Source organism: Chaetodon trifascialis, chromosome 9 (genome assembly GCF_039877785.1).
Source record: "Chaetodon trifascialis isolate fChaTrf1 chromosome 9, fChaTrf1.hap1, whole genome shotgun sequence".
NCBI classification, from domain to species: Eukaryota; Metazoa; Chordata; class Actinopteri; order Chaetodontiformes; family Chaetodontidae; genus Chaetodon; species Chaetodon trifascialis.
In genome coordinates, this window is record NC_092064.1 from 15,602,627 (window position 1) to 15,617,281 (window position 14,655).

The 14,655-nt window shown below is 41.7% G+C and overlaps 1 protein-coding gene across 1 annotated transcript in view; it reads right to left on the minus strand.

Moving 5' to 3' along the window:
- Positions 1-14,655, minus strand: part of gucy1a2 (guanylate cyclase 1, soluble, alpha 2) — a 33,992-nt gene that overhangs the window by 13,661 nt on the left and 5,676 nt on the right. The window contains exons 2-4 of the mRNA XM_070970987.1: positions 10,827-10,888; positions 9,379-9,503; positions 5,758-6,668 (exon numbers count right to left, since the gene is read on the minus strand). Of these exons, the coding sequence (XP_070827088.1) occupies positions 5,758-6,668; positions 9,379-9,503; positions 10,827-10,888 (1,098 nt within the window). The remainder of the gene's footprint in view (positions 1-5,757; positions 6,669-9,378; positions 9,504-10,826; positions 10,889-14,655) is intronic.

Sequence of the window (14,655 nt, forward strand, 5' to 3'; positions counted from 1 at the left end):
TTTTTCTTTATCGTGACTCTGGAGTAAATACGTATAATGATCAAAGTATCATGGATTGCTGTCCTGAAGCTTCATGACTTATCATTCAGAACTGCCTTTCTCCCATCTGACTCTACATTACTACTACTGTAATACCAAATTTGTGTATTTTCTGCTTATTGCATGATTGAGGTTTTATGTATTAAGAATGATCAAAACGTACAGATTCATTTTGCTATCGCCATAGGTAACAGGGAGCTGAAGGTAGATGAAAAGGAGAGAAGGGAGAGGAAAGGAGAGAAAGAAACAGCTGAAAGGGCCAGTGGTGGAAAATCGAGGCAGAAAGATGGGGGGGGTAAGGAGACGAGGGAGAGAACACGGAGAGAATAAGACACGCTGCGCTTGAAAATGAAAACCAGGTACAAGAGAGGAAGATGGAGAGGAGGATAACATGAGGTAGAACGGACAGCGGATGGATTGTTTTTTGTGAGCAGACTCTGACATGTCAACGGGATCTCATTTGCATGAACAAGCACTGAGCAACAAAAGTCAATGAGTCAGCCTCTCTCACCTCACACACACACACACACACACACACACACACACACACACACACACACACACACACACACACACACACACACACACACACACACACACACACACACACACACACACACACACACACACACACACAATGCTGCAATGCTCTTATCTTGTCAGATCCTGGCTATATTATGCAGTACTCTTACATCCCATTCTCACACTAAAACATGTAAACAACCACAGGCGCGCACACTCACACACACCATGGAACTGAGATAAACATTACAACCTTGCGCCTTGTTGTTTCAGATGAAAGAAGAGTCGGCAGCACAGGCTTTATATTCCTGATGTAACATGTAAAAAAAACACACCTGTGAGGTAAATTCATTTTATACTTGAATCAGGGGTTGACATGGGCTATATTGCTAAATGTTTGTTAGCAATGGAAAGAAATAACATTGACAATGTTTAAATGGTTACAGGTAATCAGTCTTTTTAAGCCAATTCATGTAGAGTGAATGAGCAGAGATCTGCCATCATAAACATGTTAGAATAACTGTCCTCTCTAAATATGAAGACATGAGATTCATGCACAGCCCGACATCAGCTAAGCTAACAGTACTGGGATCAATGCTAGCCACGAGTGCTACAGCAGGCATATTTAGTGAGCAGCAAAGCTGACGGGTGGGGTAGTGAAGCAGTTTCGTCATGTCAGTTTAGTGTTTGCAGCATCAAGAACTCGTAACCACCAGACGCACACCTTCTTGGTTTACACTCTTCACCAGGCGGAAGGAAAGCTCCGGGGAATTTAAAGGTCACTGGAAATGCTCAGTGCTGTGCTTAAATTTAGGTTTCAGAGAAAAAAAAAACTTGATGTTGAACAAAACTAAGAGACTCATCTACATGACTCACCATTGCTCATACTGCCGTTAATTCACATGTATTGTTGATAAGGATCTAAAGACAACATATTTTCCAGAAGCAAACGGTTGTTAGAATTTTGAAAAAGCCATAATAGAGAAAGACGTGTGTTGTTATTAAATATTTTATCAAAACTGATCTGTTATGTCCCAGTTACTACGTCTTTGTTTCGACAACCAGACTAAAAATGTGTCATGTTTGGTGTTTTCTCCTCGTCTCATGACTCTTTTTCTTCCTCCCTTATATTTTCATTCACCCTGCTTTGTAAATCTATCAACACAGACAGAGAGGCCAGTGATTTTCAAAGCACTCTCCACCGAACAAACAAATCATGGCAGTGATTTATCTAGAAACAGATCAAAGGTGGTGCTAATGTCAAGATTCTCTTTGTACTCAGACATGCAGGTGCACACATGCAAACACAAAGCTCGCTCAGCCTCTCTTACAAACGTAACACGGCCGCATTTGGTAAATAACAAGTATGACATTGCAGATTTGAACGTCCTGATGGTTCCTCAAGCGAGTACTCCCTGGCCTTCACTAATCCTCACTCTGCCTTTTCAACTAGACTGTTTCATGGGATAGAAATGTCATAGAAAAGAGAGGGATTAGTACCTGAATACTCAAAACATGCCGTTTTGTCAACAACTGCTCAAAATCAGCTAAAGACAAAGTCGAGGTTCCAGCTTCTGCTATATTTTTGTTCTAACATGCACGCGTATTTTGCACACCATAGAAAAAAAAACACACTGACTAATCCTAACCAGAATTTGACTCTATGACCCAAAGAGTCTGGGAACTTTTGGCTATTTACAGCAATGGCATCACTACTGTGGAGGTAGGTGTTGTGATTCACGGATCTCTGTCTTATTCATCCTGTTATTTTTAAGAGAAAGAAAAAAAAACAGGCAAACAAGTACATCAACGTCCACAGATCGGCCCAAACAAATAGCATCAACATTTATGTTTTCCATTGTTATACATCAAGTCGGCTAAGTTCCACATGAATGTCACCTTGTGTATAAAGAGGTTAAATCAAATCAGTCACTTAAGTCTTCATGAAACATGATTTTGCATGCATTTACTGTCAGATGCATCTTTTATTTCTTTAACCTGTGATACATTTTGCCAAAACTTGTTCCACTTCTGTTTGACGGAGACAGCAAGACTAAGAGAGGATTCACATTAAGGATTTACCGTAGAAAATGGTGGCATGAGGGGAAACGCAATGAGCGAGATAGATACACTAGAAAGAGGAGAGCTTTTGACAGCGCAACCTGTGAACACTCCCCTGTGTGCTGACCACAGTCCTCACACTAAGCAGACAGAGAGAGATGTAATTTGACCTTTTCAGTAGGTCTTTGGACGTCTCTTACACAGCCCATGTCCCTGGGCGAAGACAGGAAATAAGTCAAACTGAAAATCCACTACAGGCCACTCAAACACACACACAGACACACACACACACACACAGACACACACAGACACACACACACACACACACACACAGACACACACACACACACACACACACACACACACACACACACACACACACACACACACACACAGTGCAGCGCAGAGGAGTGCTCTTTTGTGGCCTCTTTACCTTGGCCTGTCGCCTTCTCTCGCTGCCCTTTCTGGTGAAAATGTCAGCCCATCCTTCTCTTTCTCTCTCTCTTTGTTCTGCTCCTCTGCCCAGGTGACACAACATTCATATCGCAAAAATACAGAGAAACAAACATACAGAAACTAAAATCTTTCAAGTGTCTAGTTGATGGTGTTTGGAGCTTGGAGGCGGCGTCTAACTTAAACTTCAGCAGTGTCAGATTCTGATCAGCAGCGGCAGACACAAGAGGGAACAGAAAAGGCAGCATGACACACAAACAGAACCAGATCTCGGTACTTCAACGGACCCTGAACTTTAATACGATCCTGTGACTGAACGTCCTCGCAGTATTTAAACAATGTTCAACCGAAAAATTCAGATACTTTTCCTTCATAACCTGTAAAAGCTGACTATCAGGCACAGTAAAATACATATTTGCGACTGATCCGATCCATGCAACTAACATCAAATGCAATTCGGATAGTCAAACAAGGTGAAACAGAAAAAGCAGCATAACGTCTGTCTCATCTGAGAGCTCTAACTGAGACGTAAAAACAGGAGAAAGGGGAAGGCTCATGAAAGAGAAAGCTTTTTTTAAGCAATTGTTGCCACTTTTCCATTTTTGACAGCTATAAACCCTTTTTAAATCTGTCTGATTGTTGGAAAATGACAGAGCTGGGAATATGTGAGAACAGAAACAGGAAAGATGTGAGAAAAAAAAAGGAATTGATAGGCAGAGACGCAGAGAGAATGATAGAGAATTTAGAGATACTGACAGAGAGTAGATGAAAGCTAGAGAGGAACTGAACTGTAGTGGCACTCGAGGTCTAACTGTGAAGGAGGCGAATCCTGCTGCTACTCCTGAAGGTATGTGGAATGTGAGCATTGTAGTATGTTATTATGGGCATCTGCATGCATGTGGAGGATCTGTGAGCCGAAGTGGTTTGTTGTCATCTGTTCAAATGAATGCAGTGAAACCCTGGGATTGGATTATTGGCCAAAGAAAGACAAAGAATCACCCAATTAGAGCTCTGTGTGCACAAATGTGAAATACTTTCAATCAATACTATTCCAGTACATGGTAGTGCAAACAACTTTAATGAGAGGAGCTCATATGAATGATTCACGTTTGTGGAGTTCACTCAAATAGAAACGTTCTCATTGCTCCAAGTTCACACATTGTGACGTAATTGTTATACTTCTAATTATATTAACAGGAACCACGGGCAATGACATCTTTCAAAATGTCACGAGAGTATAATAATAGGATAGCCGCAACGATTAGTCAATTAGCTGTTAAACTATTTTGATAATTAAATATTCGTGAGAATTCAATGCTTTTCTTTGCACTGCATGATAACAAACAGAATATATTTGGATTTTGGACTGTTAATGAATAAAATAACACATCTGAGGACATTATCTCAGGCTATGGGAAATTATATCTTACATTTTCAATATTCCTTACATTCCATGGCCAAAAACGACTAAATAATCACTATTTGTCCTCTACTAAATAATAGAAGAGGACATGATGATGTGCTACACTCTCAAACTCAAACATTCTCTACGTCATTGATTTGAGCTGAATTAAAATGAAGCAGCAGTACACTCCAATCATGTTGCAGCAAATTAAACAAATCACTTTACATAATCCTCTAATACAAATTGTCCCAGATTTATTTAGAAATGTATTTCAACTGGTTTGAGTATGCTAGCTGTCTGTGGGTTCTATTTACGTGCCGGGGCAAAGACTAGTGCAAACAGCACTATGACAAGGAAGGAAAACATGAGATAACAGGACTTTTAACCACGCCATCTGCCTTTGGCTGCAGATCTGTGGTGCTGTTTACTCACCTCTTGCCACCCTGTGGGATACATAAAATAATATCATTTCTCTATTTGAAGAAGCCATCTCTGCATTCAGTAAGTCATATTTGTACCATTGTGAACTGGCACAGCTATTTAAAACCTATGTGACGAGTAAAGTAACTCTCTGAAAGGAAACAGTAACTGTACCGTGCGTTCAGGATGAATTGTTACCAACACTATGAGCATGTGGTAGATCAAATCCCGAAATCCCCCATCTGTACACAAACACACAGCACAGGCTTGGGGCTGGACTGATGAGTCTCTTCTGTCAGTCCTGTTTAGCATCAGAGCGTTCGGTGCTGACACCGACAGCCTGCGGAGACCATCCAATCAATAAAGAACTGGATATAGCATACAACTCCTATTGATTAATTGTTTCTGGCAAATTGGAACCAATTCAAACCTCATTCCTCCCGTGCAAAAACATCACAAGCTTGGCCTCGGGCGTGGTGCAACATGTGGTTGAATGGTATTTAGCATAGATGAGTGCCATCAACAATCCGATTTTTCTTGACTTTTTTTGAAGATGATACGTCCAAACTTTACACCAAGAGTTGAATGGAAGAACTGAATACACCGATACAGACACTTATAATTTCTGGGTGACAGTGGAGCTCTATAGTATGAAAATTTAAGCTATGTCTGACTGTGGCAACACATTCAATACTTAATTCTAGGATAAAATAATTACTAGTTTTGGTCTCCTCAGCGGATTTGTTTGAAACTGGCTTTCAGTCTACCAAGCAGTTGTTATTACTGCAATAATTCTCTGTAATATGGGGTGAATAGTAGGATTTGAGAAACAGTGTGATTTGTTATAACATCTTTACCTTCTCCTTGGTGCCAGCCTGCGTGGTATCAGGTCTGGTACGGATGGTAAATGGGGATGCAAGCCTCAGGAGGATGCCCTGGAACGAAGGCTCCATCTTGGGTGAGACAATCTCAAAACAGTCCCTGAATGAGAGGCTCCGGTGAGGGTCAATGCGAGCCTGTCTCCTCAATCCTTCTCCAAGCTGCAGTAGCTCCATGCGAGGCCCCAGGACGAGGTGAAATGGAAAGGCACGGCAAAACGTGGCCAGGCCAATGCGCAAATCACTGGGGTTGGTGGAGAGTGACAGAGGGGGCCGTTTAGCGCTCACCGAGGCAGCATTTGGGAAGGAGGAGAGGGAGGGAGGACATGTCTCCTGGATTTGGAAGGACAAGCAAACAGTAGGAACAGAGGTTGGAAAAGGAGAGGGAGGGGACGGGGATGAAGAGGGTGAGGCAGTGGGGGACGCAGTCGGGGTGGGGGTTGCAGAGTCACCGTCTGTGTGTTCTGTGTCTTCATTGGGCAATAAGGGAGTTAGAGGTGGCACTTCTTCCACCTCAACTTCCGAATGAAAGATCCGCCTGGCAACAGCTCGAATCAACCCTGGCATGACCAATCCAACAACAGGCGCAGGGTTGAAACAATGAAGAAGCAACACCTTCCCTCTTCCATCCCTTTCTCCTCGCTCTCCAACTTTGTCCAATTTTCTTCTCCCTTTCTCCTCCTCGTGGGGATCCTTGCACTGGAAGGAGGGGCTCTCAGATGAGGCACGGCGCCCTGTGGAGGTGCGAATGTGTTCCAAAATGGCGTCAAAGCCATTGAAGAAGTCCTGGAGGTTGCCGCCTACTGCCCGAAGTACTCGCTCATTTTCTTCAAAGCAAAGGCCAAAGAACTCCTCTCCAAAATGCTCTCGCAGCTCACAGAATGGTACTCCTGGCAGACAGGGGATGCAAAACACCAATGTCAGCAATGCAGGATTGCACCCTTCCGAGGATACATACAAATTATCAGTATCATTAACAGTGATATGAAAATATCCCTTTCAGTGAGAGACTCATCCCACCAAAACTCAAGACTGAACACTATAGGAAATCATTCCTGCCTGTGGCCATCAACCTGTACAGATCCTCCCACTGAACAGCCCTTGGACTTTCACTGACTTGTCACTTTTCACTGCCTGCTATTATACAGATGTGGACATATTCCACATTCAGTTTTGTAATCCTTTGCACATTCTTCTGTATATATTTTGTCTCAGTATATATATTTTGTTTTATATTTTGTTTTGTACATTTTTTGTTGTATATTCTTGTTGTATATTTGGTTATATATATGTATATTCTTAGTATTAGTATTTTGTTTTTATACTTGATTTTTATATATATTTTCTTTCTCTGTTCTTTCCTTTCTAATTTCATTCTTGTATGGAGCACTGCGACAAATACAATTTCCCCTCAGGGATCAATAAAGGAATCTCAATCTGAATCTGAATACACCTAACCTGCCCACAAGCACACAATCAAATACCTATACTGACCAATAACCGAAATATGGATATTAGTAATATGATTGAGGAGAGGTGTCATGAAGCATTCTGTAGACTCAATGCAGAAATTTGCACTTGAACACTTAGTCCTCCTGAGTGTGTACGATAATTTCCTGTTACAGCTTCGTTTACATGTAAATGTATGTCTGCACCGCGGCATGCTTTAGCCATGATTAAAATCCCACAAAAATAACTTTAAGCATGTTAACCACAGAAGATCAGTGTTCAAAGTAATCAAACATCAAAGCCTTGCTAAATAATGACTATTGATGAGATAAAATAATCATGTCACATGCATACTGACTGAACAATAACTGAGAAAAAATAGGATTAAAGGATTATGGCGAAATGAAAATCGACATTTAATATAAATAAAACCTGACACCACAGAAGAGAACAAAGTCATAACAATCCAAAACTGCACAAGAGAGAAAACTGCAAATAATGTACTAAGAAGTGACACTAGCTCTTAAGACACACTTGTTAAAAACACCTTTAAATTACTGTTAATCGACAGATAATATATGTTCTAAATGTCTGTTTGCAACTTAAATTGACATGATGCCTACACATGGAAAACTGACTCTGATATTCACAAATTTAGAGAAAAAATTCTGGTTCTTCTGTGGCCAGGGCAGCGCTGCAGGAGTGCCGGCGCAGTAACTACAGCGACTACAGTGCCAAACCCTGTGAAAACCTCACTGTGCCTCAAAACAGTCCCTTCACCAGCTCAGACACATGCTGTGCAATGTGCCAGTTCAAATCTGAACTCATAAACTCAAATCAGGCCCATGGCGCTGAGAGGGGGATACACACAGGTGACAGAGGTCAGATGGGAGCATGATATTGACAGTCAGATCGGATCATCCAGAAGGAGCTTAGAGTGGAGCCGCTGCTCATTCTAACTGAAAAGAGACAGTTGGGGTGATTTGGGACACCTTCATTGGCAGTGAGGCCTCCTGGACGCCTCCCTGTACATGTATTACAGGTACATCCAACCGGGAAGAGAACCCTGGGCAGATCCAGAGCATGCTGCAGGGATTATACATCCCATCTGGCCAGGGAGTGCCCCAGGATCTCCCAGGAGGATGTGGCCGGGGAGAAGGAGATCTAGGCTACTTGCTTAGCCTGCTGTTACCATGACCCACACCCAGATAAGTGGCATAAAATGGATGGGTAAACTGATCAACTCAGAGAGACTGAGGAGTGCAAAGGAGATAATAAAAACACACAAGGAAGGCTGAAAGAGATGGACAGAGGATGATTTGCAGGCAAAGACAGAAGGAGACAAAGAGAGAGCTGAGGCAAAAAGCTGAAAAGCAGTGATGGCGATAGAAAGACAGAGGACCGAAGGACAGAGGAGCTAACGAATGTAGTTGAAGTGTACAGTTAATGCATACAGTGGTGGTAGCTCTGCACAGCAGATCGACAGGACAGAGAAGGACTACAGGGAGTAAAAAGACTGTAGAAAAAGGCAGGAAGAGATCCTAGATGGTACAGAGGGAGGACAAAGCTGTACTGAGTGACTCACCAGGACACCGTGTGTTTATGTGTGTGTGTTTTTTCATGTTAGGCCATAGAGACAATCTAACCCTCAAGCGTGAGTCATGCAGTGTGTGTGAGAGTCTGTGTGTTTTTGAATGTGTAAATAGTGTATTTGTGTCTGTATGTGCACTACCTAGGCCATGATACTGTATTTCCCTTTTTCATTAAAAGTATCTACAATGTGTTTTAGGTGTCTAGTCTCTGGGGTATGGCTTCATTTGACTGTCCACACACACATAAACAATACTGATACTGACTGACATGCATAGGGGGGAAAAGAGAGAAGCAGTGCCTACGTGTGTCTTGGCCCGTATTAAAAATAACAGCACAGTGCAGCACAATCGATCCTCAGCAACAACGTAAAAATAATAAGGCCAGAAAGAAAGGGGTGCAGACTATCTACTGAATGCATACACACTCAGAACAACGTCACCTCATATACCAAGGAGACCATACAGACACATGTATAAAGCCCCTCCCTCCCTGCCCTCCTTTTCTCAGAGTGAAATACACAATAATGCACACACATCTTACTTTACTTTACATACTTACCCAGTATGGTGGCCATGTACTGAAGGATTTGTAGGACATCTTCCTCTGAGCCAGAATTTTCTAGAAACGGGCATTTATCCTCTCTCTTTTCTCTTCGCCGGTCTTCACTGCCAACTTCCTGACACCTGTCAGAGACACACACCAAACACACAGGATAAGCCATGATTAAGAGATCAGCAAATACGAAGCGCTAATAAGAAGCGCTAATAAGCTAATAACAGGATGAACCTTCATCTCATCCCCTCAAGATGAAACATGGATGGTTTTTCTTGTCCTTTTTTTTTGGTGTCTGTTGTGGCATAAACGATCAAACTACAGTATAACACTTCATGACAATGAAGATGATGTCACCAGTTCTTTAGGACTATGTCTTCATAAGAAAGTAGAACCCTTAAAAACTCTTGACTGTTACAGGTTATTCTGGGTTTGTTTCTGGAAAGACGCATTGCTGCAAAGATTTTCAAAAGCAACTTTTCGATGCGGTGAGCTCCTCAAAGAAATCCATTCAATGACATTCAGCCTGCATAGGTTCATATTTGTTGGTCATTGAGGGAAATGTGCTCAAGGTCACTTCAATAACGGTACAATAATAAGGGAGGAACATGTGATGCTCCTTTCCACCACAATGGCATGTACAGTCCAACAGACGAAATATCTTTTGCTTTCAAGTTGATTTTTTTTTTTTTAGATAAAAAATTACTGCGTATCGTAATAACTCTGGGCAAGATAATCATACGAGAAGAAGTTTATATTCACAATGAAGTATCACTTTTGGCAAATGCTCAATCATTTAGCCACTGAAACCCCAAGAAATACACAGAAACAAGTGTAACAAAAACTTGAATTCTGAAGGCCACAGAAAAATGCCTTCACCACAGAACAGACTAATATGTGTCAACATGTGAATTCCTGTAAGTAAACCAGGGACTAGCTCCTTTGACTCAAGCAGAGATAAAAATTAGGGATGAAACAGAAGGCCAAGGTGTGAAGAAGGCTGGACAGGAGAGACAGAGAGAAAGGAAAATCCAGAGATCAAAATCCAGTGTCCAGATTTGTATGCAGTTTGTGCTTCATGGGCAATGCGAGCACGTGTTGTGCTCTACTGAATTTTACGGTTTTGACAGGGAGGGACAGAGAGAGAGGCAGAGGTGGAGTGTGTGTGTGTGTGTGTGTGTGTGTGTGTGTGTGTGTGTGTGTGTGTGTGTGTGTGTGTGTGTGTGTGACCAAAAAAGACACGGAGGCAGGGAGAATGAGGGGGAGCAGAGACAGTGAAAGGCTCACAGAGACTGAACAAGTGTGCGCATGTACATGTGTGACAGACAGACGAAATAAAGGCAAAGGGGGAACATGAGTGATAGGGACGCTATGACAGGACGTCAGGTAGACGGCAAGTGAGTGTGAACGACTGGAACCAGAAAGAGAACCGGCAAGAGAGAAAGACATCTCACCTGATCTCCTGCTGTCTGTAGAATTGTAGAGTTCGCTGTAGAGCCTCCTGAACAGTCTGTGTCTGCAAGAGGAAGCGAAAATATCAGATAAGCATAATGTGGGAATCTTGGACCATCTGAGCAGACCAACAACCCTGTCAGAGTATGACCTGATATGTTACTGTTGCCAAAGCACGTTCATTTTTAAAAGGCCTTTTTCACATTTTGACATGTCATGTAGGAAACACACAGGTGCAAATATTAGAATTGGTGATGGCTGAAGTTCATTTTACATGCTGGCTCACAGTGTCATGGCTGACTGGGACACTTGTTAATATTATTAGTTACACTTTTGCTTTGCCTACTATGACAAGTCAAATATGCCTGCTGTCAAAGAGGTCCATCTGTAAACCTACAGACCTCTGTTGAAAACTAAAAGTGGAATATTAACCATTTATGCTTATTTGTATAATCTTCAGCAACATAATATTTCAGATTTTGCTCGTACAACCCGATTTAAGAGACAACACATTTAATGTGTGACCTCATTGTGGAACATTCCACAGGTAAACAGGTTGATTGGTAACAGGTGATAGTATCATGATTGGGTATGAAAGGGACATCCTAGAAAGGCTCAGTCATTCACAAGCGAGGATGGAGCGAGGTTCTCCACTTTGTGAACAGATGATTGCATAAAGGATATTACTACATGGGCTCAGGGACACTTTATAAAACTGTTGTCAGTAAAAGCAGTTAGTTTGCAAATGATTGTAATGTGTTTATATTAGTGCTGTCAAAAATATCACGTTATTAACGCATTAACGCAAATCAATTTTAACGGCATCATTTTTTTATCGCAAGATTAACGCTCTTTGTGACCTAGTGAACTTGTAGTTTTTTTATAAGCTGTGGCCACTGCTAGTAACGTTACAAAAACTACAGGATCTGATTGTAAACCGGAAACAAAACAATAGGCATGCCCCACACACGTGTTTGGTCTTGTCTGCTTGCTAGCTGTAAAAAAGTAGGCTATCCAGTCTGAAATACCACTTGATGACCAAATACACGCCGAATGCAAATTCTCCGTCGCCCCCTCGTCAAAACCAGGCGACAATGGATGGCTTTCGACAGAGGCATATGGATACTGCAACTAAGAACAAGCTTACTGCAGCCATAGCCTAGTGATGTTCATTGTTTCTCGAGAGAAATAAGACGCTGGGTTGATAAACCTCTGGTGAATAAACAGAAGAGCATCACAGTCTGACTGTTTGTATGTTCAGAGGAAACTTAAGAAAGGAAAGTTTAAGCCATGGTTTAACTGCACTATAGGCTGAGTCCTAGTTTACAATGATGTGCTCTTTGTAACTTTATCTTGTATCACCCTGTTTTAATCCCTTAGAAAGGGTTGTTGAAGGGGATTTTTTGTAACCAAGTATTTATTTTTTGTAATCTGTTTATTGACAGTATTAAATTGTGTGAGATTTGATTCATTCAAATGTGAATGACTGCTCAAAGTGAGAATGTTAGTGTGAAATATAACAGTACACGTTGTTTTCAATAAAAAACATTTGCACAAAGCAAGCCTATCCACTTTTCCATGATAAGAGTATTAAAATGATAATTAATGGAACATATAGAATAGATAAAAATGTGCGATTAATTTGCGATTAATCGCGAGTTAACTATGACATTCATGAGATTAATCGTGATTAAATATTTTAATTGATTGACAGCACTAGTTTTTATTTACATTTTACACAGCGTCCCAACTTTTTTGGAATCGGTTTTGTAGCTTCCATAACGTAATTGCGAAGAAAAATACTATTAATGTCATTAATTTCATTTTATATTTGTCAGTGTCAAGAAAGTCCCTATCACAAGAGATCTTTTTTTCACCTTTCATTGCGTGCAAAAAAAATAAAAAATAAAAAATTCAAGTTGACCATAATATGCTCTTGGATGGCCCGTGTGTGTGTGTGCGTGTGTGTGTGTGTTTGTGCGAAGCTGGCATATTTCACGTTACTGACGGCCTAAGCTTGGGAAGGCGGGTCCAATGTGATTATCTGCGAAACGGCTCACATGCAAGGCTGTAGTGACAATACTAGAACACAGTGTGCCAGCTGGAGAGGTCATTCTGAGGCCTCCGCCCACTCCGGACGGCTACAGGAGTGATTGTGTGTGTGTTTGCGTGTAAAGAGACAGAGAGACGAGTGAGTTGTGGGGTTGTAGAGGTGAGAAATGAGAGAGACAGCGTGTGTGCAGTCAGAGAACAAATCTACATGCGTGTCAGCTGGCAGGTGTTGAATATATTTGTTCATTATCAGGCTGAATAAGGGTGAAACGTCTTATTGTAGCTAACTAAATGGACAAAGTCTCACAAACATTTGGAGCTTCTCTCCTCAGTGCTGGCTCATTTTTCTTTATGCTGCATTTATGTCCACATCCTCCCAACATTGAGAGTGCTGCAGCAGTCACAGCCACTTGAAACAACGCCTGCTGATGTAAAAATAATTTCACTTTTAGCTACAGCGAGCCTTAGCAACAACAGGAGCGAGATGGACAAGCAACTGTGCAGACGTGATCGCTAAGAAAAACACCCAGCACAGCACATTTTCACAATCTGTGAGAGAAAAACGTGCTTTTACTCCCTGCCACCTCTTCCCCGTCTTACATGTTGTGTGAATGTCTACAGCATGTGTGTGTGCGCGCCTGTGTCGGACAGAAACAGCATTTTCTCTGGACAATATCCTCTCACGGCGCCCTTGATTCAGCTACTCATTTACCACGGGACATGCACATTATAGTGTGTGTACACAAGATTCTACAACATGACCAAGCACCGTTATCAGCCACACACGAGCAAACGTACTGTACACATACATCATCATTAGTCTGCACTGTCACAATGGCTGGCATGTTTACTGTACACACAATTGCATACCCCATCACACATTAATCTCACTCGGTTGCACACACACATAGACATTAGGTTAGGTTTTCATCACTTCTGGGGACATTACCTAGACTTACATTCACTTCCTGGAGACTTACCCTCATCCTAACCATAACCACTATACTTACATAACCCTAACCTTCACCCTAAAACTCAATGATTTACATTATAGGGACTTACATTTTGTCCCCAAAAGTAAGGTGAGTCCCCACAATGTGACTGTGTAAACAGATTTATTCCCCCACAACATGAGTAATACAACAGCTAGTGGACCAATGTTAGATTGTCTGGTTGTTAGGGTGCAGCATCTACACTGGGACGAACAGATGAGGACAATATACACATAACATGGTGAAACAGAATTATGGTAATAAATTGAATGTATCTGAAGACTTAATATTATTACTGTGCACAATTCTGGTAATGATGATAGAGCATGGAGATGAGAAATGGCATGCAGAGGAAGATTAAAACAAAAAACATTAAAAAGAAAGAGCGTCCAACAGAATTTTAGGTTTCTCTCTCCTTTAAGACACACTCTGATACACACTTTCTTCCTTTATCTCACACATCTCCGTCTCTAGTTCTCTGTCTTCTTTACCCAAAGCACTGTCTCCTTTGTTTGCTCTGTTTCTTTACCTTGGGAGGGGAGCAGAACCTCACCAATACTCACTCCATTCCTCTTGCTCTGTTGCTCTGCATTGCTTTCTTTCTCTGGGAGCTTCAGTCATACTCTGCTCTACTGTACTGTATGTCAGTCTGCCTTTCCTGTGTCTGTGTGATTGATTCCCTCTGACATAAACACCCGCACATACAGTGCAACAGACCAGCTCTTCCTTGCCTTCCTTTTATTGCATATTCCTCCTCCAAATTTCCATTAGCGTGAACTGGTGTGGT